The sequence below is a fragment of the Tribolium madens genome, unplaced genomic scaffold (assembly GCF_015345945.1).
Source record: "Tribolium madens isolate multiple individuals breed KSU strain unplaced genomic scaffold, Tmad_KSU_1.1 Scaffold_91;HRSCAF=231;Tcas5.2_LG7, whole genome shotgun sequence".
Lineage (NCBI taxonomy): Eukaryota > Metazoa > Arthropoda > Insecta > Coleoptera > Tenebrionidae > Tribolium > Tribolium madens.
This window is the reverse complement of record NW_025401063.1, coordinates 17,495,251-17,520,257: the sequence shown is the minus strand read 5'-3', so window position 1 is coordinate 17,520,257 and position 25,007 is coordinate 17,495,251. Positions and strand designations below refer to the sequence as shown.

General features: G+C 31.0%; 1 protein-coding gene across 3 annotated transcripts in view; it reads left to right on the top strand.

Moving 5' to 3' along the window:
- Positions 1 to 23,228, top strand: part of LOC123011210 (transcription factor kayak) — a 30,047-nt gene extending 6,819 nt beyond the window's left edge. Inside the window, exons 1-4 of one of the 3 annotated variants that reach the window (XM_044408559.1) lie at positions 10,621 to 10,834; positions 18,709 to 18,874; positions 18,932 to 19,242; positions 21,893 to 23,228. In XM_044408559.1, the coding sequence (XP_044264494.1) occupies positions 10,733 to 10,834; positions 18,709 to 18,874; positions 18,932 to 19,242; positions 21,893 to 22,456 (1,143 nt within the window). In that variant the 5' untranslated portion in view covers positions 10,621 to 10,732 and the 3' untranslated portion in view covers positions 22,457 to 23,228. Of the gene's footprint in view, positions 1 to 10,620; positions 10,835 to 18,330; positions 18,543 to 18,708; positions 18,875 to 18,931; positions 19,243 to 21,892 lie in introns of those variants that run through there. The other 2 variants (XM_044408560.1, XM_044408558.1) reach the window with 2 other exon arrangements.
- Positions 23,229 to 25,007: the final 1,779 nt, after the last annotated feature.

Sequence of the window (25,007 nt, the reverse complement as noted above, 5' to 3'; positions counted from 1 at the left end):
TTTATGTAGAATTTAATAATGTAGTTAACAATTTTTTTCAGTTTGTTTAGCCGTAATAAAATAAACTTCTATTTTTTTAAATGGGAATCATAGATGGCTATGTCATTTTTAAAAAGCTTGTTTTTTTCTTATCTAAAAATATATATATTTGTAACAAATTATTATAATACATTTTTAGCAAAAAATTATCGTTGATTTTTGTTCGCAGTTGGCCATGAAAAAATGTTGCATCTTCAACTAAAAGGATTTAAACTGTATTATTCAACCAGTGTTACTAATGAAAGAATTTTCTAAGTACTAAATAATGAAAAAAATGCAAAATAAGTCGCAAATCACCTTATTGGCGACTAATAACATTTCTTTGTTTTTAAACAAGCAAGCATTACCATTGCAACTTCTAGTGATACATAGAGTGTTGTAAAAAAAAGCCGCTTTAATTCTTCAATAAAATATATTTTATATGACACAAAAATGACGATATGGTTATTCAAATACCCAAATTCCGTCTATGTGAAACGTTATCCTACCTCCATTAGATCATCAAAAAAATGTTTTTTGTAATTGTGTTGACTGTTCACACATTTGTTTTTCCTATTTTTTGATTTTTTAAAAATATGTAATAATTTTGTTCTGAGGCGCTCGGATATTTGTTCAATGCTTCTACCGTGTCGTATTTTTTAAATCTTTATAATTTTATCTATTTTTTCATCTATTTTACAGTTCACAAAACTCTTATTGATTATTATTTACACATTTGAAGTGAAATAGTTTTTCCATGGCCAACTATTATCACACAAAATATGTATTTCACTTTTTAAGTATAGTTATAAAAAAAAATATTTTGTTACAAATATATATTTTTTAGATCAGAAAAAAATAAGATTTTCAAAATTGCCATGCCACCTATGATTTCCATTTAAAAAAATAAAAGTTTATCTTATTACGGCTAAACTAATAACTGAAAAAAAATGTTAACTACATTATTAAATTCCTCATAAAAAAGTGCCTGTATAATGTCTTTATTTCAAATCTGTGTCTTCTATAATAACGAAGATATGAATTTTTTTAGATTTCGCTAAAATGTCAATTTTTGTCTATAAGTCGAAAACAAAAGATGATAGCGGGATGCGGTTTTAACCAATATTATTTTCTCAAAAAATGAGCCCCAGAATGTATAACTCGTTTTTGGCTAAACCTCTTAGTTTCGGAGATTCCCTATTCGGACATCCAAAATGCAGCACCCTGTACATACTGACTGCTAAAAGATTAGTTTTTTTGCCGATATGAATGGTATAAAAATCATTTCATTTTGGAAAAAAGCTTCTAAAGAGCATTTTAAAGGGGTTTTCATTTTTTGTATCACTAGTGGTTGGTGCTATTTGACATTTAAGTGGCATAGAGGTTAAAGGGTTAGTGAAGGTGCTTTTAAAATTGCGTTAAAAAATGTTCCCTTTTAAAAACAAAATTAACCTGTTTCGGTTTTTTTTGCAAATTTCTTCTAAAATGGTTTGTTTTTATTAGAACACTCTGTATGTCATGATGTCTGATTCAATTTTGGTACAAAGTTTTGAAAACCTTGCTAAAATTGATTTTGAATTCGAAATTTTTTCTATTATGCTTTCTAAATTAAGTCCCCACATTGGCGGTTTAATTTTTTTGACAACGATGTCACTTTGACAATTAATTAATTAATTGAATAATGATTGTTCTTATTAAAAAATGACAATTTTTTTTATCTTAAAGCTTTTTCTTTGAGTTGCTATTTATTAAAATTATGTTTTTCACAAATATTTTTGTTATTTAACTTGCGTAAACTCATTTGTCAAAGTGTCAAAAATAAAACCGCCTATTGATGGAATTTAAAACGCATAGAAAAATTATTTTTTTCCAATGAATCACAATAAAGCAATTTCAATTTCAGATTTGCTGGTTTCAGGTAAAGCAAAAAATATTTTTCCTCTGCAGTTTAAGCGTAAAATCAAAGATAATTTTTTTTTTGCTCTTGGAAACTCAATCCAGGGACATACTGTATATGTAATTAGTTTAGATCCTTTTTTACAAATTAATCTTAAATTGATCTTTCTTAGTAACTCACTATGTCACATGTTCCTATTATCTTTTTATGAAGCAGGTGGTACTTGATGTTTTTGATTAAATTTATTAATTTAATCTCATCTCATCTTTCAGACTGCTTTTGTCACTTCACAATGCACAAAAGTGATGAACTTATTATACTGCATGATATTCAGTTTTTGAGAAACAGAAAAACGTAACTGGATTATAATGAAATACAAAAATTTCAATGCAATGCAACTCAAGAATTATGACTTTTTCTTAACTTAAACAATATATTTTTAATCTAATACAGATAGTAATATCTAAAAATTCAAGTACTAAGTAGAAAAATGTAAATGTAATTTTAACACCTACGTCTCATACATTTAAAATAAATACCAATCTGTCAATTTTTACAGTTTATTTTTTGCTGGTGGGGGTAGTGTAAATCAAGAACACGACATGACCTCCGTCTGTTTTTGACATTTGACAGTTTCTGAAATTTCGGTTCGAAAGTCAAAAATTAAAACTTCTCCTTGGAATTAGGATTTTTATAGGGCTTGAATTACGATTGTTATGGTTATAAATATTAGCCTCAGAACAGTTTTTGCTATTAAAAATGATCTACGTGACGGTAAGACACACTTTTGACGTACGTCACTCGCTCTGCGTTACTTTAATCGCATTTACTAAAGAGAGATAAATAGCGTGATCGACCTTACGCAAATACGTAGTGAGAGAGCAACAAGGCTGTTTACAAATGTTGAAAAGAGATAGCTATCTGGTACGTCTTTCCAATTATTAATTGGTCCACACGCATAAATAAAAAAAACGGACTTTAAGTCAAATTGTAAGCAAGCATCTCAGGAATTGACAGTTTTTTGAACCCAATATTATATTAAAAACTGTCAGTGTAGATTTTTAATAACGACGTTTTTTATCAGTTAATAGTAATTTACGTTAGAAGCCTGATAAGTTAAATATTACAGTATGAATATCGAAATAAGTATAAACTAAAGTAAATTTTTCTTTGGTAGAAATTAGATGTCGAAAAAATGCATAAAACCGAGAATTAAAAAAAAATACCCAATACTGTAAGAGGCATACGGGATATACAGAGCGCCCAGAAAAGTGGTAGCAACTTTTACACAAAGTGTCACAAGATGGCACTTTCGAAAAGCCAAATTTGTTCTTGCAACATTCAATTTTTGAATTTTTTTTTAAAAGTCATTTTCCAAACAATCTTGGCCATAATGGGGGTCAATTTGAACATTTTCAATAAAATTTAAATTTTAATGTTTTACGTTTGACAATTCTTGACATTTATTTATCTTAATTTAGATAGCGTTGTTGCCATACATGAAAAAGGTTTTTGTAAAAAAGTGTCATCTTCGAAAAACTTGCTACGACATATCTGGGTGCTCTGTACATACATACTATTTATGTATATTGTAAAGTATTTTATTTTATTTTAAATTTTTAAAATGTTTTATTATCTCATTTTTTACATTACTTGACACTGATTGGCCTCTGATCCCTCCACATAATGAACTGTTTTTGCTAAGATATTAAGAAATGTAATATTTAAACATTCTCATTTCAATTTATAAACTTGCGTTTATAAACTTTTTTGCCCCTAAAGGCCAGTTTTATAATCGAATTTAAAGGAGCATTAAATTAATAGTATATTAAGCATCAAGAACGGTAAGGACGTTTTACCGATCGAAGACAATTATTGTTCGAGATCGGTAAGTCCTTAACGTTCCTGATGCTTATGATATTTTTTGCGCGATTGATTTTTGTTAAATAAAATAAAATATCTAAAAAATATCTAGAACATTTTTGAATACTTACCGACATAGGAACAATAAACAAAATACTTATTGACGCGTTTGGGAAAGCAACGAGTAAATACAACTTACTGTCTTGGAAACATACGTGGTAAACAATCAAATAGAGCTCAATCGAGCAAAAATGTTGTTTAGAATGTGTTGATTACTACGGAATTATTATTGATAGAAATTTCATATTCTAAACCAACATTAAAACTTTAAAGTCTCTTTAATTCGGTTATGAAATGCATACTAGAACGATTTAAGTTAAAATTGATTTTTTAACTGTAGGCAACATTTCAGTTTATTGACAACTGTGAAATATTGTTGGTGTTCGTTTATTCATAACAAAGATATTAACCGAAAAAAATCTTTGCTGGCACACCTTGTAATCTAAATGTCCTAAAAACGTCGGACTAGTTGTATATTTTATTCAAACTGCTTGATATGTGTTTGCTTATGTGAAATCTCGTAGATCAAGACAAATTTTTCATCGTTTAAAAAAATGTCGGTATACTTTGATTTTTTTTATCCGCTTGAGGTGATTTAAGTCACAAAAATTAGATTTTTCTTTAGAAGAATAATATGTGTTGTAACAAATGATCAAAGAGAACCAACCTACTGTTTCATATGCAGAAAATGAAAAGGAATAGATTTTTTTAGAAATGTCTGGGCACAATATCAAATTATGCAAAATTTTTGTGGAAACTAAAAAAAGTAAAAACACAGAAACAAAGTTATTCTGAATTGATGGAAAATAAAAAACTCTTAGTTTGTCGCAATATTTATTTACTTGCTTAATCATTCATTAAACAACAATGGCTTCCATTTAAGTATACGTCGTACCATTCCAATCGCCATTCTGTCACTTTTCGAAATTTTTTTCTGTATGAAATAGTGGAAATTTCTGGCTCAAAATTTGTCAGTGGGGTTCAGTTGTAAAACTAATCCATTTACACAGGAATTAAATGTTTGTGACCTATTTGCGACTATGCCAGTGTAGCAATTTTTAAAAATAAAAAATCATATATCTTTTTTAGCTTATAAGTCTTGAACAATTTTGGATTTTATGGGACACTGGAATAAGTAGTTACATAATTAGAATTTTGTGCAAGTGATGTTTGGCAAAAAATACAGGGTGATTTAAAAGGATTGGACCACCATTTATGTGTGACAGAAAACATTAATAAAACCTCATATACAGGGTGTTCGGTCCAAGTCGCCCCAGCCGATAACACCTAAACTTACTTTTTTTTTCAAAAACTAAATAAAAAAACTAAAATAATACTATTAATTCCTGGCTTTCTTAGTAAATGCATCAACTTTTTTGGCACATCCGGTGTAGCCGGAAATGCTACCTAATTTAGTTTTTCAAATGGAACACCTATGTTTTTTTGCTCGAAACAATATAATAATTGCCATGAAAAATACGGTAAACAACTATTTATTACATTTTACTTTACATTATGCACTTAGAAAACAATTTAAATTTTAGAATTTTATTAGCAAATTTTGCAATGTAGGCGGATTTTACTTGTCAAGGTATTCATGAAAAAAGTAACATGCTTGGATACCGTTTAATTGTTATTTTGACAAAGCCTAATTTGTCAATAAATCTGAGATTTTTAATAATGGACGATAATAATGACGACGAATTGCTAGATCAGTTTGAAGTGTTTTTTAAGTGCAATAAAAATAGAGCGGAAGCTGAAAGACAGTTTAGAGAAAAATACCCAAATAAAGTTCACCCAAATCGTTGGAAATTTAGTCGAATTGAAAAACAACTGAGACGAATAGGTTCGCTTCTTAAAACTAAAAAACATGTGGTTCTTAGTAAAGAACAAGAAAATAGAAATCTGAATGTTCTGTTATCAGTCGAAGAAAATCCAAGAGTTTTCATAAGAGAACTCGCTCATCAACTGACAAATTAGATTTGTGAAACCAATTATTGAACTGTATCCAAATATTTTTTTATTCACACCTTTCCTTTAAAATTAAAAATCATGCTACGCGACCAATTTCCTTATAAAATTCTAAGATTTAAGATGTTTTCTGATTGCATTGTGTTACGCAAAATGTAATAAATAGTGGTTTACCTTATTTTTCATGCCAATTATTATTGTTTCGAGGAAAAAAACATGGGTGTTCTATTTGAAAAACTAAATTTTTATGTCTTAAAGTAATTTTTACATTTTTACATTAAGTGTGCGAAACGACTGTTTTCTTTTTAAAGTTTTGAATAAATGATTTTTGGCGAAAAGTACAGTTGCGGAATTAAAATTTCGGGCAGTATTGTCATTTTCACAATGTAAACTCTAAAACAACCTTTACATTAATAACCTCAGTTTTTACTCTTGTCATGTTTATGTCATTTTGACATAAAAAATTTCGTCACTGACAGAAAAGTTTAATTGTCAAATGTCAGTCATGAATGTCATGGTGACAGTAAAAGGTAGTTTACATTAGTGAACTTTTTGAAGTGACAGAAAAATACTGCCCGAAATTTTAATTCCGAAACTGTACATGCAAACTTTTAAATTGGCAGATTAACTGAATACTTTTCCTGTTAAAAATGTGTATTTTTCCGGAATTGATTTTATTTTTATATTATTGCAATATTTTTCGTACATACAAAATTTCATAATGAGGAGAATCAATATTTGCACATAACATCCGATTCTATGAGTTCGATAAATAAATAAAATTTGATAATATACACAAATCAATTTTTCGGAAAGATAAATAATTTGAAGTTACTGGTATTTTGTAACATAAAGTATTTGAGCCTGCCTGGGACACCCGGTATACTTTTTGTAAGTGTATGTAACCTCTTAAAATTTTGCAAAAAAGAGAATTTTTTTCTCTGTAAAATGTGTGCAATTGAAAAATAATTCTTGAACAATGTTGAAATTCGAGAAGAATTCGTAGCGTTTATCTGTTAAAAATACAGTTAACGGCGTGTTTGTTGAAAATAAACACTCAAAATATTCGTTGATTAACAACAAATCTTTTGTTTCAGCTTAGGTAACGAATGTATTTTTGATAAGACTAATGGTAGTTTTATCTGTTGCACGCTTTACCCTGGTAGTTAACCCAACGGTCGTAATTACAACAACGAATGGTGGACTCTATTAAAACCCATCAAAATCTTAAGATGTGACTTGATTACTTTAACGTTAATATACATGTATCGTTTCTTTTAAGTAACGCTGAAGTTCAAATACCGCATTGACCAATGACCCCTTTGGCGACCCGTAAAACGGCAGCTGAAAAAGAAGAGCAAAGCAGCCCATGTCAAGTCGTTGACGGGTGTGGTCGTTACAACGTGTGGGCGATAATAACTAATTTTTATACCTACCGGTTTCAAATTGACAGATTATAAGTTTGCAACAGATTAGGTGTTGTCTTCCTTTTCGGTATTTCGTGGATTTGCTACTGGACGTCAATTCATTTATCTTAAAACCGCAAAATTAACGACGCCAGTAGTCGTGACGGGAAGTTACGAACTCTAATTTTGATGTCACATTCTCAATTATGTAAGGAGTATTTATTTGAAGTTTGCCAAAAAAGTTTTTCATTGGATTTTCCTACATAATTCAATGACAGGCAATTTTCGAATCAGCTGTTGGATTTATTTCTGTGGAATGCAATGAATGCTTCAATGGTATTGGGACAACGTTTTGTTTTCTTGGACTCGTTTCAGAAACGGTAATTCAGTGAAAACTATAAATGAAATGTATTTTTTCTTATCAGGCACAGGGTGTCACTAAGAAAACAGTCATAAAATGTTGCTATTTTTACTCATTATAAAAATTAGAGCACGTGGAAATTTGCAATATTTGTTTTAAGAAATGGGTAAATTACAATCAGAGTATCAAAATGTTGTTAAAATGTTCAAGTGATTTACTTTGAGGTAACGTGGAAAATCAATTTTTCGTCAAATTGTCTTTTGTCATTATTTTTGGAAATCGATTGAATACCATTTCTCATTATTTACAATTAAGCCTTATACAAGTATATCTCTTCAAACATTATTATTTGTTTTCGTGATTTTATTGATAGTACGCATCATTTTTTTTTTTTTTTTGGTTTTTCCAAAGATAAACTAAAGAAAGAAGCTCATTCATAAAAATGAACCAAACTTTAATTTAAATTAAATTAAATAAATTATTTCATAAAATAAATAAAACTAATTTTTATAATACGAAAAAAATGATTTAAATTAGTTTCTTGTTGTTTTTATTATTAGAAAAAATTGCTTGACCAGAAACCAAATTTGAGTCTGCTTCATTTACAAAAACATGATCTGTAACCGTTTGACAATTAATTAATTTTATTTCACAGATAAAAAATGTTTTTAGGGCGGCTTTTGCAATCACAAGATAAATTTATTCCGAAAATAAATTTTGACACATGCATTGTTATATATAACAATTGAAGCTGTAGCAATTGGACTACAAATATTTTATCCGGGATTTGTTAAATTTAATTTTCAAATTGCCTAAAAAATAAATAATAGTAATAAATAGTGCCCTTGTTCAAACACAATTTTAACGCGGAAACCAAAAATAACAAAATATACAAGGTGTTCCATTTAAAAAACTGAAATACAGCGTGTCCGGAAAGTCGCGCACCTCCGAAACACTGTATCTGTGAAACTGTAAAATGTTTAAAAAAATCTATCTGTGAAAATTTCGAAGTTATGAGAGTCTAAATTTTGCAATTTGACTATTTATTTCTGTTGGAAAAATAACATTCCAAGTTTTTTTTGCTACATGCTATTAGAAGAGGAAACAAGAAAGCTGTATCCTAAATTGTAATTCTGTTTAGTGTTATTTGTTATTTATTTATTATTATTTGTTATTTATTTGTTATTTATTAGCAAAATTTTTGTACCTTTACTAAATAATTATAATAAAACATGCAGTATATCCCCGGATTGAGTTTACAAGAGGAACATTTTTTTTATCTTTGAATTACGCCAAAACTGCAAAGGAAAAAAAGTTTTTGCTTTACTTGAAACCAGCAAATCTGTAACTTCATTATTCCAACTCAGTAGAAAGAAAAGTTCATTTTTCTCTTGATTTTAGACTTTTTCTCTGCTTTGTAAGTCTTATCACATTGGCAGTTTTAATTATTTGACATCTATATGTCACTTTGACAATTAATTTATTAATTAAATAATGATAGTTCTTGTTAAAAATGACTGGTTTTTACCTTAAAGCTCTTTCTTTGAGAAAAAAAAGTCAAGAGAAAAATGAACTTTTCTTTCTACTGAGTTAGAATAATGAAGTTTTAAATACAGATTTACTGGTTTCAAGTAAAGCAAAAACTTTTTTTTTGCAGTTTTGGCGTAAAATCAAAGATAAAAATGTTTTTCCTCTTGTAAACTCAATCCGGGGACATTTTGTATACAATATCATCAGTATCATTAAATAGACAAATGTTAAAATTTTTTGACAGATAGAATTTTTGAAACATTTTTTCAGTATTCTGGGGACTACCCAATTACTTCCTTTCAAGGAAGTGCGCGACTTTCCGGACACCTGTAGATGTCAGTTCCGGTGAAACAGGAAGCATCATTGATTACAGTTTTGAAAAAAATTGCATTGAATCTTTGATCGTTAATAAAAAATCAAGGAATTGTTTAATCTTATTGAAAATTGCTGAAGGTTTAAGTTTTGGTAATAATATTATTTATATTTAAAGAAAGTTTTTCTTATTTTTTTTGCATTTTGGGCCCTGCATAAGCCATCGTAACTCAAAACCAATTTTTATGAGTTACTATAGTTTTCGTTGGGAGAGTGATATCTTTAAAAATAATGCAGTTTTAGCTTGGGGCGTTTTTCATAATCCAGCCTGAATAAAACAATCACATACTACGACTAATACTCTGCTAGGATTCGGTATTATTTTGTGATAAATTTTATTTAAAAAATTAATAATATTGTGTTTTTAACAAGTTTTTTAAATATTTTTTCTGAATCATAATAGTTATTATTAGATCTTGACTTAGGTAAGGATTATTTTTGGTTCACTTTGCTTTTTTGTTATAGTCTTTTATTATTAAATTAATAAACGTAAAGTGTAATAAGCTGAAACGGTATTTCAACTTTTTGTAGAAAAGATTTAATTTAATTTGGTTTCGGTATCTCTTTCTAATGTTATATCGTTAATTATTATGTAATTTGTTGTCATTCATAATATGTACTGTTCTCGTGAGTCATACGATCATAACTGCTTGTGACTCGATAAAACGAACTAAAAACAATTTATAATTAAATTTTATTGTAGTAACAATTTTTCTAAGTTTGAGGGTGGATTTCATAAATTCTCGCAACTATTGCGTAAACAACAAAAGTATTTTTCCTTCGTGTCGTCCATTTTTTTATTTTTTGGCACGTTCTCTCGCCAACAGTTCGCCGAAATCCGGGATTTCCGTCGATTACTTCCTTCCGAGTTCGCCGGAGTTTCCGAGAATTTCTCGAAAACCTCGGTCCTCTCACAATCGATTCGACCAATAACTAACAAGTTTCAATAAGAATTTGTTCCGGGAACAATTTCTACAATCTCCCCACTCGCTACGTTTTACGTCACAAGTGACATACCAATCACGCGTAAACGACAAGGATAGTCAGATGCATAGCGCGTAAAAAAGAAAGAGAAGGAAAGTTCATTCGGCCTTGTGTATTAAAAGCTGTATTTGCAATCGCGCGATACCAGTTGTTCTACTGTCGTCCTGTGGTTAAAACACGAATAAGAGGTTAAACTTGAGTGTGGTCAAATATTCTTTGACTTTTTTTCGATAAATTTTCAAAATAAAATCGGTCACGAACAGCAGCCATATGTCTCAGTTAGTGCCCTATTTGAATTTTGGATTGGACGATTCGCAGTCAGCCGAGGGTGATTTTTTGTATGGGTACGAGAATTTTGAAAATTCGAAAATGGTAAGTCTACTAACTTCCAAGTTAAATAAGTTATCATAAAGTTGCGCTCAAACTCGAAAAGGTTAACAGCTATTTATAAATTAAAAGAAATGTAAACTTTCTTTACAATGTGTGGATTAATTTTATCTATTTCCTCGCAAATCTTAATGTCAGACTTACGCAATTCATTGTTTAAAATTAGATGAGTCATCGTTTTATTTTTTCAAATCGACGCGCTAAATTGTCAATTAATTTTTGATTTCGGTACGTTTTACAAATCAAACAAAATAAAATACAAGATTGGTAAATCTGACATTTGAGTCGATGATTATTATTTTCGGTAGCTTATTTGTATAACTGATTTTGCGATGTGTCATGCTTGGCTATGGACACCTAAGTTCAAGTACATACTGCATTTTTTTAGGCATTTATTGATTTTTATCATTTTTTTGAGAATTTAATGTGTGAAACAATTACTTATTTAATTTTTGATTTTTTTAATTTGAGTGAAATATTTTTGCAGTGCAGTAAATTCGTGTCTTCGAAAAATTGCACAGATCAATGCTATTTTTCACAGATTTTGAGCGTTTTTTTCTTTTTTTGCAAATTTTTTTAAAAATTGGATTTTGATTAAATTAAATAAAATTTCAATTAAACCAAACACCAATTATTGGCGTTTTTCATAAGGAAAAAAAACATAAAATCGCAGGTGAAATACCATGCAATAATAGTCTTACGACGAATGATTTTTGAATTACTGGCGTTGTTTTTTTAATTTTGTCTAAGGACGAAAAAGCATAAAATTCGTTAATAAATTTTGAAAAAAATCGGTTTTATCGTATTTTTTCCAAACTGAAAAATCGTGAAATGGTCAAGAAACTTTTTCCAACAAAAAAAATCGGAATATTGCTTTCTAGATGTAAAATCGCCTTAATGTTTAAGTAATAGGCTAATTGAAAACATGCTATAATTAGAAAAAAAAACAGAATTTTAAATTCTCTATACAGGGTGCGCCAGAACTCGCGCCCCAGAGAAAAATGCCATATAAGGTAAGATACCAAGAACAAGGAAAAAATGTTATCTAGAAAAATTTCGAAGTTATGAGAGTTTAAAGTTTGCACTTTGACTCTATTTATTTCTGTTGGAAAAATAATTTTCCAAGTTTTTTTGCTATAGGCTGTTAAAACAGGAAACAAGGAAGCTGTATCCTAAATTGTAACTATGTTCAATGTTATTTGTGGCTTTTATTGGCAAAATTTTTGTCCCTTTACTCAATAATTGTAAAAAAACATATACAAGATCATCAGTATCATTAAATAGATATAAAAAAAAATTCAAATGTCAAAAAATAAATGTCAAAATTTTTTGACAGATAGAATTTTTTAAACATTTTTTTCATGTTCCTGGTATCTTTCCTTACTTGAAAATTTTCTCGGGCGCGAGTTCTGGCGCATCCTGTTTTTAAGATAAAAAAAAATTGGAGTTTTTGAATCTAAAAATTGTAACTTCTTTTCGAAGGGACGAGCTTTCCGTGTTCATAGTTGTTGCTGATAAACAAGTGAAAAAAATTATTCCATTTGTTTTAATTAAACAGACGACTTTTATGTACTATTGATTATACCAAAGGCCCTAAATTTTTACAAATTACAATTCATTTTTTGCATAAATAACTTTTGTAAGAAGAGTTCCTTTTTGGAGCTTTTGTGTTATCTTTGTACCAACTGCTTTACAATTACTTGTACCATGATTGATGTCAAGTACTTAATTAACGAAACGATGAATGAAAGGTCACTGTTGTCAGAAAATGTCCCTTTTATCTCTAAACTCTGAAAACTGCACACTGTGGTCTGTTTAAAATAACTGAAAAGCTTTGAAAGTTTTTCCTGTGCCCAGATAAGAAATTTTAATTGTATCTACGTGGGCGCCGTAAATAGAGCTTAATCACCATGTAAATATAACCAGTGAATTCTAGATTGCATTGTTCTTAATTGCTAACAATTATAACTTTCGTGCTGACCAAAAACAAAAATCCAAGACATCCTGTAATACAATACCAGCAATTTCATTACATTATCGTATAAGACGATTATTTTCTTATCTACAGTTATGTAAATATGGAATTGGGTGATGATAATTAATTTTTCTTTGTCTTCTTTTAGTGGAAATGGCACGAATATCTCCTTGGTAAAAACACGTTCCTCGCTTATCTGAAGGAATTCCTTCTTTGTGCAAAATCGCACGTACTTATCTTTTTCTTTGTTTCGCCAGGTCGGGGGTCAATTAAAATTTTTTACTAATTGCAGGCAGGTGGCAGGCGGTTAGTAATGATTCAAAATTGTAAATTAATATTTTTCGATAAAAATAAAAATCGTGCAATTACTGCCACCTCTTGGGGATTAAAGTAACGAATTATCGATATCGCAAATCTTTATGTACAACTTTTAAATAAAATGACTAGATGCCGTGCCCAACTTTACTATTTCTAGTTAATTTTTATTTAAAAAAATATTTACTAACAATCAATAAAAATTCGTGCTTATAGGTGTATTATATTAACAACCGAACTTGTTTTCGAAGTAAAACCATCAAACAGCCGTTCTGTAGAGTAGTAATTATTTATTACGATTACAGTTATGGCCGTCTAACTCGTTTTTTATGATAATTTTTCGAAAAACAAAATCATAAAAATTCCATGAAAGAAAGTTTGGGTTTTTCTGTACTTGGCCATTGACTTTTTAATGTTTCAGTTTTCAACTTTCACCCCTTTTAATTTATTGTGTAATTATGAAAAAAATTAAGTAAGTTTACGAGAAGAAATGCATCTTTCGTTTTCTATTAGTTCCGCTTCTAAATGCTTCGTGGCCTCTTTCTTCACCTGTTGGAATATCCGTGACGTCACAAATGCGTCATTCCGTTATCATCGTCTGTTGGGTACACTTTCTCCAATTTACCAGACTTATTGCCTTGGTTGATTTTCGGACAAGAATATTCAGGTCGCGGCGATTCTAGAAAGATCTTACGCAATTTCCAAAAATTTTAACCAATTCACACTTTTTTATTGTGCCGCAGATGGCCATGACAAACAAAACGTAACTCTTTGATTGATTTACTCGCTGTCATCAATTGTCAAAAACTAGGTCGCATCTGTCAATTTTTCTGTCAGTCATGGTCACCACTAACTAGATTTTACCTGATGCAACTCAGACCTTATCGCAGTTATCAGTGAATGTTTATCAAACCTTTTTGGAAAAAGAAATAATACGTTTCCTTTTTCGGTGGTCGTACTTTTGTTATTGCGAATCGCTGGTTCAATATGAACCTGTTTATCGCCTCTCGGATAATTAGCCTTTCAATGTAAATTGTTTTGTGTATTCTGTTAGTGTGTGGGTTGGTGTCAGGTTCAAAGCCCTACCTCAATTTAACAAAGATAAAAAACTTTTATTTATTTAAATATTTGTGGTGATAATCGTCCAACCTTTGGCCAAAACACAATCAATAACGGGGCCTACTTCAAGTCTCGGACAAAGTTTTTTTTTTTCTTCAACAGGTTGGTGCCGGTCTGCGCACGTTTAAATTCACAACGTGGTGCAAGACACCGTCGACCAATCACAACGTTCGATTTCAAACAGAGGACTGTCGTTTATGGAAGGCCGTGACGTCAAAGTCATGTGAGTTATCACTATCTGACACAAGGAAAACAATTTCAACTATTTGATGGTAGTGTTCTGACAGTCGGCGGACGCGCATGATTATCTTTTATACGCACTTGCTTTGTTTTTCTGTCAAGTTTGTGTGTGGTTAGTTTTTCTATGTTGGTACACTGGATTTTTATTTCTAGATTGAAGGAGAAAAGGTAAATGTCTGATTTTTTGTTTTTCGGTCACGCATCGAATGTTTGTTCCGGAAATGCCGTTTTAAAAGGGGAATGTTGAAAGTATCCGGTTTGGAAGTAATTTTCCTGCGCAAATACATCGGACCGGGAAAACCTCAACGATAAAGTACAGCGGAAAATCCACGAGTAGGCTGTTGAGGCGTTTTTTTTTCTCTGAGAATATAGTTAGTCGTTTGTTCACCCTGTCAAGGCCCGCTATGATTTTTAACTTTGTTGATGACCCCGTATTCCATTCTTGTACAACATTATACTTAGAAGAGCGTTTTTTATTGCAATCGCAATTCCCACATTTGTTATTCAAGGATCATGTAATTTATTTATTTACTTTGCTTTTGCACGCTTTTAAATCGTTTCATTTCCAATTAGAAAATTCATAATCGATTGTTATTGATCTATAAATAGGTGCCAAAGCCGCTTTAGAACCATTACCATTAAGATAAAGTTTTATTTGTTGTTGGTTCGGCAAACAAGTCGTGCTATTTGTTTTTAGTAAACGCCTATTTACTTTGGGATAATGTTCGTATTTGATGTAAAAGCGAAAAAAATGTTGGATTTTAACGTCAAGAACACGTGTTGCGTCTCGTTAAAGAGTAGCGTTTAGTATCGGTATGTAAAGCATTTCCGACTACCGCCGTCTGAGTCATCGACGGTGTGGGTCCTGTCCAGGTGACCCCTATTAAAGACTCCGCCTCCTCACTTTGTCTGGAGATGAAGGGGGCACAGCCTCCTCGCCCATCATCACCCTTTTCTCTTCTGACTACTCTGAAGGTCGTCAGAAGGCTACTATGAGAAAATTTTTGCCCGACAAGTTCTACGAAGAACTCTTAGTCATTCTTCGCTCGAAGAATGCAACAGGCGGTTTATGAATGGATTTGTAATACTGAAAACGTATTTCAAACACAAATGCCGATTAGAGAGACAAGGACAGACTTAATTAAATTTATTTATACAAATACCCAACATTCTTGCTAGACTATTTTTACAACGAAGAAATAATTCACGACAAGTGTAGTTAAGAGCACAAAGAGGCTTTGAAAAAATAAAAAAGGCAATGATTTACACAACAGTTGCAATAGAACTGATTCCACATTAAAACACGCACGTATTATCAGATTTTTTGCTTTTTCTACTAGATTTTACTTAACTAAATGGTCCAAAATCCAATAATGAAATAAGAAAATAGAACAATGTCTGTACAAAACTAAATAAGTCAACATACCATGTGACATACATGTGACTTTAAAATCAATTTAATCACCCGGTATACAGGGTGTTCGTTTCTCGAGCTCCACCATAGGGATCTCAGTTATTATAAGAGATACGATGTCGGTTAAATTAGGGCAAAGTTGTGCATTTATATGCTAAACAATAATCTGAAAGAAAATTGTATGTGTCACTTTTAGTTTTTGAATTATTGGAAAAAAACCGGAAATTTGTAATTTTCGTTTCTATTTTTTTAAGCGAAAACTAAAAGACCTAGACGTTTTTAACTAGGACGTTCTTAAGGCACTTTCTTACAAGGAATCTAAATCTGTCATTCTATTTTCCAAGGCGCTCTTGATATCAGAGTTACAACACTCAACTTTGGATTTTCTTATGGACGCCATATTTGATTTCTGTATTTTTGAAAAGCCTTTTTGTTTTTGATTACAACGATGTATCACAGTGCTTTGGAAAAAAACGGCAACAATTTTAATTAACAAACTAAATTCTGAGCTTCTTTTATAACTTTGTGTTGTTTTGTTTTGCAAAGAATAAATTCTAGTTTATCACTTTGTTCCTATTTCAAAATCTTAGTTTTTAAAAAGGTAAGCTCCAAAGTCAACTGAACCGTCAAAATCTAGTTTGTTAATTAAAATTGTTGGTGTTTTTTCCAAAACACTTCTCAAAAACGCTTTTTTAAATTTTGATCAGCATGTAAAATCTGATCATATTGTGTGATACATCGTTGTAATCTGGAACAAAAATACTTTTAAAAAATACAGAAATCAAATATGGCGTCCATAAGAAAATTCAAAGTTGAGTGTTATAACTTTCATATCAAGAGCGTCTTGGAAAATACGATAACAGATTTAGATTCCTTGTAAAAAGTGCCTTAAAAATATCTTAGTTAAAAAAACGTCTTTTAGTTTTTGCTTGAAAAAATAAAAACAAAAGTTATAAATTTCCGTTTTTTACCAATAATTCAAAAACTAAAAATAAATTTTCTTTCAGATTATTGTTCAGAAATTTTGCCCTAATTTAACCGACCTCGTATCTCTTATAATAACTGAGATCCCCGTGGTGGAGCTCGAAAAACGAACAGCCCTGTATACGAGACTTCACCTAGTGAGTGTACCGCCAAAAAAATTATTGGTAACATGTTGCCAGCTTGATTCCAACGACACAGGCCACTTTGATGAGAGATTGAATTAAACGCAAGCATAATTTTTTTTTTTAATAATTCGACAATGCTTTGTGACAATCAATTCGTGAGAATTAATCAAAAACCTGACTTTGTTGATGTTTTGCGGCGATGTAATTAATTAGGTGCGTTAAAAGTGCCAATTATTGCATGAGCTAAAACGGAAATTCTTCAATCACACAAATTCAATCATCGTTTATTTTTAAATATTTAAGCTACCTTCGAATAGTAAAAGTTACGTAAATGGTATTGAGAACAATGTATTTTGTCCCGAAAAAATTAGTCGATTTAGTTGTGGCGCCCACATCCTTCAAGGTGATGTTGCGACCTTTATACCATGTAAATTCTCCAACTTGTGTCATGTTTAACGTCACCAATAGTAAATAATTTGTTAAATTGTTCATAATAAGAAAGTTGTAAGCGTCACGTCCGAATATAGAAGTGTAAATTTGACGTCATTTTAATCCAGGCACGTAACTGTAAAATTTTTTATAGCCCTCATTCCTGTTATAAATTAAATTTTTATGTATGTACGGTATAAAATTTTGCAAGAATTTTATCGTCTTATCTGCGAGGATAGTCGGACATTAATACAGGCAACAAATCCTCATTGTTTGGGTTCTATACTCTGGAAAAACTATTGAGTAACAAACGTATAGATATCCTCACACACGTTTCAAATTAACTTGCCAACGAACGACATTAATCAACGTCCAGTGCGTACTTTTTTTTTGAAATTGTGCCAAAATGTGCACAACCTTGAAACTGCTGTTGCAGTGTGAAATTGTCAATGCCCTTTGTCCCCAAACTTTGACCAAAGTAAAACAAGAGTTTTTTCGCTGCTGCTAATTTAGGTTGATTAACCGCATGCCTTGGTGTTTAAAACGGAAGTTGGCGCCGGAGCGGTTTAAAAAAACGCGGTTTTGGGAGTATAATTAATTAACTGATGGATTTTTCCAGAAGCTGATAAGTTATCAATACTCGAACTATTGCTAAATATTTAGACACATATAGGTACAAATTGGCAAGGTTGTCCGTAAAAGGAAATTGTAAAAATCGGTTCGTTGATCGATGAAAAAAGTGGAGGAAGTTGTCCGATAACGCGTAATAAAACAATGAAATCCTCGTGATATAAATAAATGCAAAGTAGTTAATGCGAACTTAAAGCTACCTCGATCTAAATAAAGCAGAGGTGGGCGACAAACCAAAATTCCCGCTTGGCAAATTCATTCTTCGACTAGCTGAGCCTCGGGTAACGCAAAAGCTCAGCAGTCAATTTTTCGAACGAACGATTCCGATAGCAACGATATTCGAATATCAACAATTTTCTTTTAATTTTCTTTTTAATCGATTTTCGTGTGGTACTCAAAATGGCCTATTTAGACCAAAGAGAGATTGCTAATTTTCTCGCACAGGAGTTATTTTACCAGCAGGTATTTGTGTGTTACCCCCGTACTAACTTTTTTAACTTACCTTGCAAGAGTCATTTCCTAGTTTAAATTTCTATTTTTAAACCTGACTAAATAACGTCAACAAATGGCGAGCAAGCGTTTACTGTTGTTTTCCAAACTTATTGGCAGTGTTTTTTTTCTCTTGCAGTTTATAGCTCTAGAAGGCATCAATTCGGGAGTACCAACTCGAACAACCCCTACTTTAACTCCGACAACTCTTCGAAGTATCGAGCAAACCTTTATAGAATTGCAGACGAAGCCGGAATCTCACGAAAACGAAGCCGGTTTTGTCCCACCTCTAGTTCATTCTATAGGTATTTGCAACCAAAACAACATCAAATTCACAACTAATGTTTTTTTTTTTTTTGAAGGAAACAATCAGTATATCTCAGCATCGGATGCTGATATCTACTCATCCAAGTCACAAACGATGTGGCAAAATTCTCTATCTCAATCTAGTTCTGATTCAAACACCAGGTCGACACCACCCCTGACCCAAAAAACTAGTCTTATTAATAATACACCACAAACAAGGCGTAACATGGGGGGGAGGAAGCCCGCTCGAGATCTCAACATTAGTCCGGAAGAGGAAGAAAGAAGACGCATCCGAAGAGAACGAAATAAAGCTGCAGCAGCACGCTGTAGGAAACGTAGAGTCGACCATACAAACGCTTTAATCAAAGTAAGCCAGGATTCATCTTTATTAACTCTTTCAAGGACGGTGGGTTAAAATTTAACTCACCTTAATTTATATTTTTGACCAGTTTTGCGCATTAATGGTAATGTTTTTAATAATACAGATATTATTCTTGTAGAGTTTACCACATTTTTTTATTTACAAAGAATGAATTTGAAATCATTTGAAATACCTACATTTTTATACTTATTTTAACTTAAAAAAATTGAATTGTTTTTTGAGAATATACACATAATGGATAATGATTGTTATAAATACAAAGAGGAAAAAAACAAAACAAAAAAAATTTCGTTCATTGGGATTAGAATTAGGCAAATACTTTCCTATTTCGACTAGTAGGCTTCATGTTGAGCATTTCCAGCCTATTTAGGTAACCACTTTCGCTTAACATTACATTGATAAAAATTTTGCATTTTTACTAACTGTATTTCGTATTATTCTTAGTTTTTTGAGATATGAGTGGTATGTCCTGATGTTGTGGAAAATTACAACAATAACATGAACTTTGTTGATAAATTTGATCAGTTGATGATGGCCAGTGCATTTCGTCCACTCAATTTCTGTGAATTCACAAAAATTCACTGTAGTCTGTGCTTTATTGTCATGATAACTGACACTGTCAAGTTTAATTAAATTCTTATTCATTTTGGACCGGATTTCCAATCTAAAAATGGATTGGTACTATACCTCAAGCAATGTAAGATAAAGCTCAGGTAAAAAGTATGTAAGGAATGTTCATCAAAGTTCTCAAACAAGGTTAGAAAAACCTAAAGACTAATTTACACTTTTAGTCTGTCATGGAAATTGGTTGGACAAAATTCACAGTCCGTCACTGTACTCAATTGAAAAAGTAATAAATGGTGTCATTGAATTTTTTCAACAACCAAGCAACAAGAATCTCGAAGTAATTGGCAGTGTGTAACTTGTAGAGTGTCTTTTTGTTAAGGCAAACAGAAAAACTGCTTTCAAGCATATTATTACAAAAAATAATAACTTTTGTTAGCTATCGTACGTATTATTTAGTTTGCTTTTGTTTTCATTATTTGTTGTTATTTTTCTTTGTTCAAATAATACTATTTTTTTCTTAATTTATTTTTTTAAATGCCTATTATGTCACTAAATAAGTAATGACAATGACTACTTCATATTAAGAATGTTTTGAAATTATCAAAAATGTACGAGATTTTATGAGGGGTTCATGAAGTTTATGAGATTACCGGAGAAAGTAAAAAAATCTGAAATGAAAAACTGTCATTAGTGCTATTTTAATGCCTACTTTTTAAAACAACTTGAAAAATGATTATTTTTAAAATCCAATAAATACCTGAAAGTATATCATATATGTATATACAGGCTGTATTATGAAAAACGCCCCAAGCCATAACTCCATTATTTTTAAAGTTATGACAATACTTCTTAGAACAAAGTTGAACATTTTTTGTCATCTATCGTTTGGGATAGATGCTAAATTAATGCTGTTTTCTGTTTCACCGGAAATCACATCAACTTTATTTTTTTTAATGAAACACCCTGTATATTTTACCACTTTTGGATTCGTTGTTGAATTGTCTTTTAACAAGTTTTAGTACCAAATGCCTAAAACTAACCGTTCGTGAGATATTCACAAATAATGTATTTATTAAAGTAGGCAGTGGAAAACAATAATATCAAGTAATGTTGATAAATATTATTCCTTTTGCATTTTCTCTTACTGTACTTCTCTTACTATACTTTTTAATGTTAATCATGGATGATAATGTGTTAACAGAAATATTTTGAATAAAATAAAAATTGTGGGAGAGCACTACGCTTTTACACTGTGTGATTTCTGATAAGAAACGTTCCAAATCGTCGAAAATTTAAGCGACTTAAAGAAAATTTGAGGATGTTTTGGGCTTTTAGAAAACACAAATTAAAACATCTCCAATTTCAAAGAGATACAGAATTAGATAGGTATTAAAGAAGATGCAAGAACATGAATTCAAGAAATTGCAAGTAACGTTGGCTTATCGCAGGCAACTGTTCTAATTTGGGTTTTCTAAAAACCCCAAACATGCTCAAATTTTCTTAAGGTCGACGAATTGGAACTTCTCTTATTGGAAACCGCCCAGTGTAAAGGCGTTGTGGTCTCCAACTATTTCTATTGCTTTCAAAATATTCTTGAATCGTGTCTGTTAACACATTATCACCAGAACACCAAAAAGTATAAAAATAATAAGAGAAAATGCAAAATAATAATATTTGTCAACATTACTTAATATTATTGTTTTCCGCTGCCTAGTTTAATATATTTTTAATTGACTCATATCTCACGAACGGTGGGTTTTAGGCACATGGTACTAAAACTTGTTAAAAGACAATTAAACAAAGAATCCAAAAGTGGTAAAATATATAGGTGTTCCATTAAAAAAATAAAGTTGATGTCATTTCCGGTGAAACAGAAAACAGTATTAATTTAGCATCTATCCCAAACGATAGATGACAAAAAATGTTCAACTTTATTCTAAGAAGTATTGTCATAATTTTAAATATAATGGAGTTATGACTGGGGGCGTTTTTCATAATACAGCCTGTATAATAATAAGTACCTGAAAGAGTTTTGAATGTCATTATTTTGATTGGCAATTGTTTACAGGAAACTGAAGATTTGGAACAGAAAAAACAAGCACTCCAGGAGGAGATACAAGAATATCAACGAATGAAAGATGAGTTGGACTATCTCCTGGAGTCGCACCGTTCCTCGTCGAGTAACTGCAGACTCCACTCGCAGAGCCCTCCTGATGTGAAGCCTTTTGTGTTCGGGAATCGCGTCAATGGAGATAGAGTCAAGTCCGAGTTAGACGAGCCGCTTCCGACTTCCGTGGCAAATGAGCCGTTTTGTATGCCATCGCCGGCGAAAAGAGTGATGTTGAGTTCAACTGTTCCCATCTCGAAGCCTTGCAGACCGAATTCGTTAAATGTGATGTCGACAGCCCCCAAGAATAACAATATAAGCGATATAGCGGGCATTCCGATAACGACGCCTTCTACCGGCATTCAGTTCAATTTCGATTCGTTGATGGTGGGTGGGACTGGGCTTACGCCCGTGTCAGCCCCCTTGGTGCCTTCGTGCAGCACGCAGCAAAGGAATATCCCTACGAGTGCTGCCGATATGACATCACCAGATGCATGTGGACCTCCGAAACTTGTTAGTTTATAAAGAAAAGAGTTGTAGCGAGATGTGTATTATGTGAAAAAAAGTTCATGTTGTTGTATTATTTTATAATTAAACTAAGAGTTTATTTATTATATTTTTGGACTTTTTTTCACATAAGCATTTTCGAGCTACGAGTTAGGTTAAGCCGAGAGATCAATGTTGGACGAGCTCATCTTTAGCGAAAGTGAAATTTTTTAAGGATTTTATGACTGCCGCATGTCATGTCCAACGTTTACCAACCATGTTTAGTATTCTTGAAACCAAACCAAAAATATTTATTACTAATGTGTTAGTAATGTTCTAGTGTCATTTTTTGCATTATTTATTGTTATGTATGTTTTTTTTAAATAGTCATTTGTATATAACGTGTACTAAACATGGACCAAAAATGTCAAAGTGCTCAAGCTATTTTGCTATGCTAAATGCAGATTTATTTTTTGCTACCAAGAAATGCCTTTTTTGTAATGGTAAAAAAAATCTGTATATTTTCACTTAACGCAAAGTTATTCCCTCCATACATTTTTATATGATAGATTTAAGGTTAATGTTATACTTTTGCAATAGGAGTGCTCCTATTCCAATAAGCGAATTTGTGTTACTACTATTAAGTATATAATTAATAATATATTGAGAATACTTTAACAAATAGGACTATCAGCAATACTGTGGTTGCAATATTTGTAATCACTTGTCAATTTTATATAGAGTTTGTCAAATTTTGTATTTATTTTATGCGATGCCAATTATAAAGAATAAAATCTATCTTTTAAAACTATCAATTTTATTTCAAACATCATCCCCCTTACTAATAGCCCACACTGGTATTTAATTAATATTTTTTTGTCTTTTCTTTTGACTTCTCACACTAAAAAAAAACAAAAAATGAAATTGTAATTAGATAAAGTCTTTATTTTCAAATTTGAGGAAATGGATTATCAATACAATTAGTTTCAATCAGCAATATCCTGCCTGGGCATTTCCGAAAAAGTGATTCCGAGTTTCCCTTAGTTAAGGAAAAACTGGATTATTATTAATTATTAAAGAAAAATAACGCAATTAATAAAAGCTGGGAAGGAAAAACTAATATTAAGAGGTTAAACATTTTAAACTTAAAAACTGAAAGTGTCAGTAAAATGCCCAGGCGAGAAAAGGATTATTTCTATCGAGAGGATGGCTTCAAATTTCAATATTTCCACTCCCTAATGTAATTTGGCAACTTGAGGTAAAATAATCGTACTTAAACATTTTATTTGTACTGTAAGTTATTTGGTTTACCGTACTGGCAATTGTTCATCAATCAAAAAAAAAATTGAAATTCTAAATTGAGACACTATGTATAATGTGAATTTAGATCAAGGTTGCCAACCATAAAAGTGGAAAGCGCTGCAAGGTAAATTTCTGACTGTCTCACACAACATGCATAAAATTACTACAATTGTGATACAAATAGTTAGTTATAAATAATAATGTAATATACAGAGTCAATTGTGGTGGATTTGGCAACCAAAAATATTAATGTCAGTGTTCACTAAATCGGCTATAAATTTTTAAATAATGTTAAAAAAATTAATTGTTAAAAGTCTTGCTAAAATTTCATTGTAAATATTACACCACGTTTAAGTCCTTTTTAAAACAGATATTAGATATAGAAAGAATTTGTTAAAATTAATAAAATTTGAGTTTTCTCAAATAAACTGTTCCACAAAAGGTAAAGAAGTGTGCAATAATTAATAATTTTATCGGTTTCTGTCTGTTAAGAGCAATGTTACATGCACAAAAACAGTCTGGTAACTTATTTATTGCTGTAAAATTTTACAATAAAGAAATGTCAATTTTACTGACATATCGATATTGTAAAATTGTAAACTCGCTCGAATGTCAAACTGACATCTGCAGCTGTCATTACATCCTAGATTTTTTGGATTTAATTTGTTCCAATATTTGGATTTAATTTGTTCCAAAACCGATAAAATCTTGAACAAACCTCGGATGTAATAATGTCATAACAGCCTTAGATGTCTTAAAATCCTCGCTCGCAAACTCGCTCGGATTTCAAACTGACATTTGCAGCTGTTATGACATTTATTACATCCTAGGTATGTTAATAGCTAAAATTAATCAATTATTAAAAAATAAATTAATAATTAACTAAAAGTGAGATAATAAATGCAGATATCTTTTCACTTTTTGTTTTTGCTGGATTCCAAAAGGTTTGGAAGAATAATATTTGTTTGTTATAAACATAATGCGACTTCCTTAACTTTTATGGAGCAGTTTAAAAAGCTTTAGTCGGTTATTCAATAAAAAATAACAGTTCCGACGTTGCCAATGTGGCGATTGAAATGGCACGAGATGAAAACATCGTGCCATTTCAATCGCCATTCTGTCAATTCATAAACATAACATAACTTTTTTTTTTGTATGAAATAGCATTTTGCCTTTAAATTTGTCAGTAGAGTCATGTTGTTATACAGAGTGGTTATAAATGATTTTCATCTAGCCAGCTTTGGATTTTTTGCATGTAGGTAACTTTATTTGTGCCGCTCTACTTTTT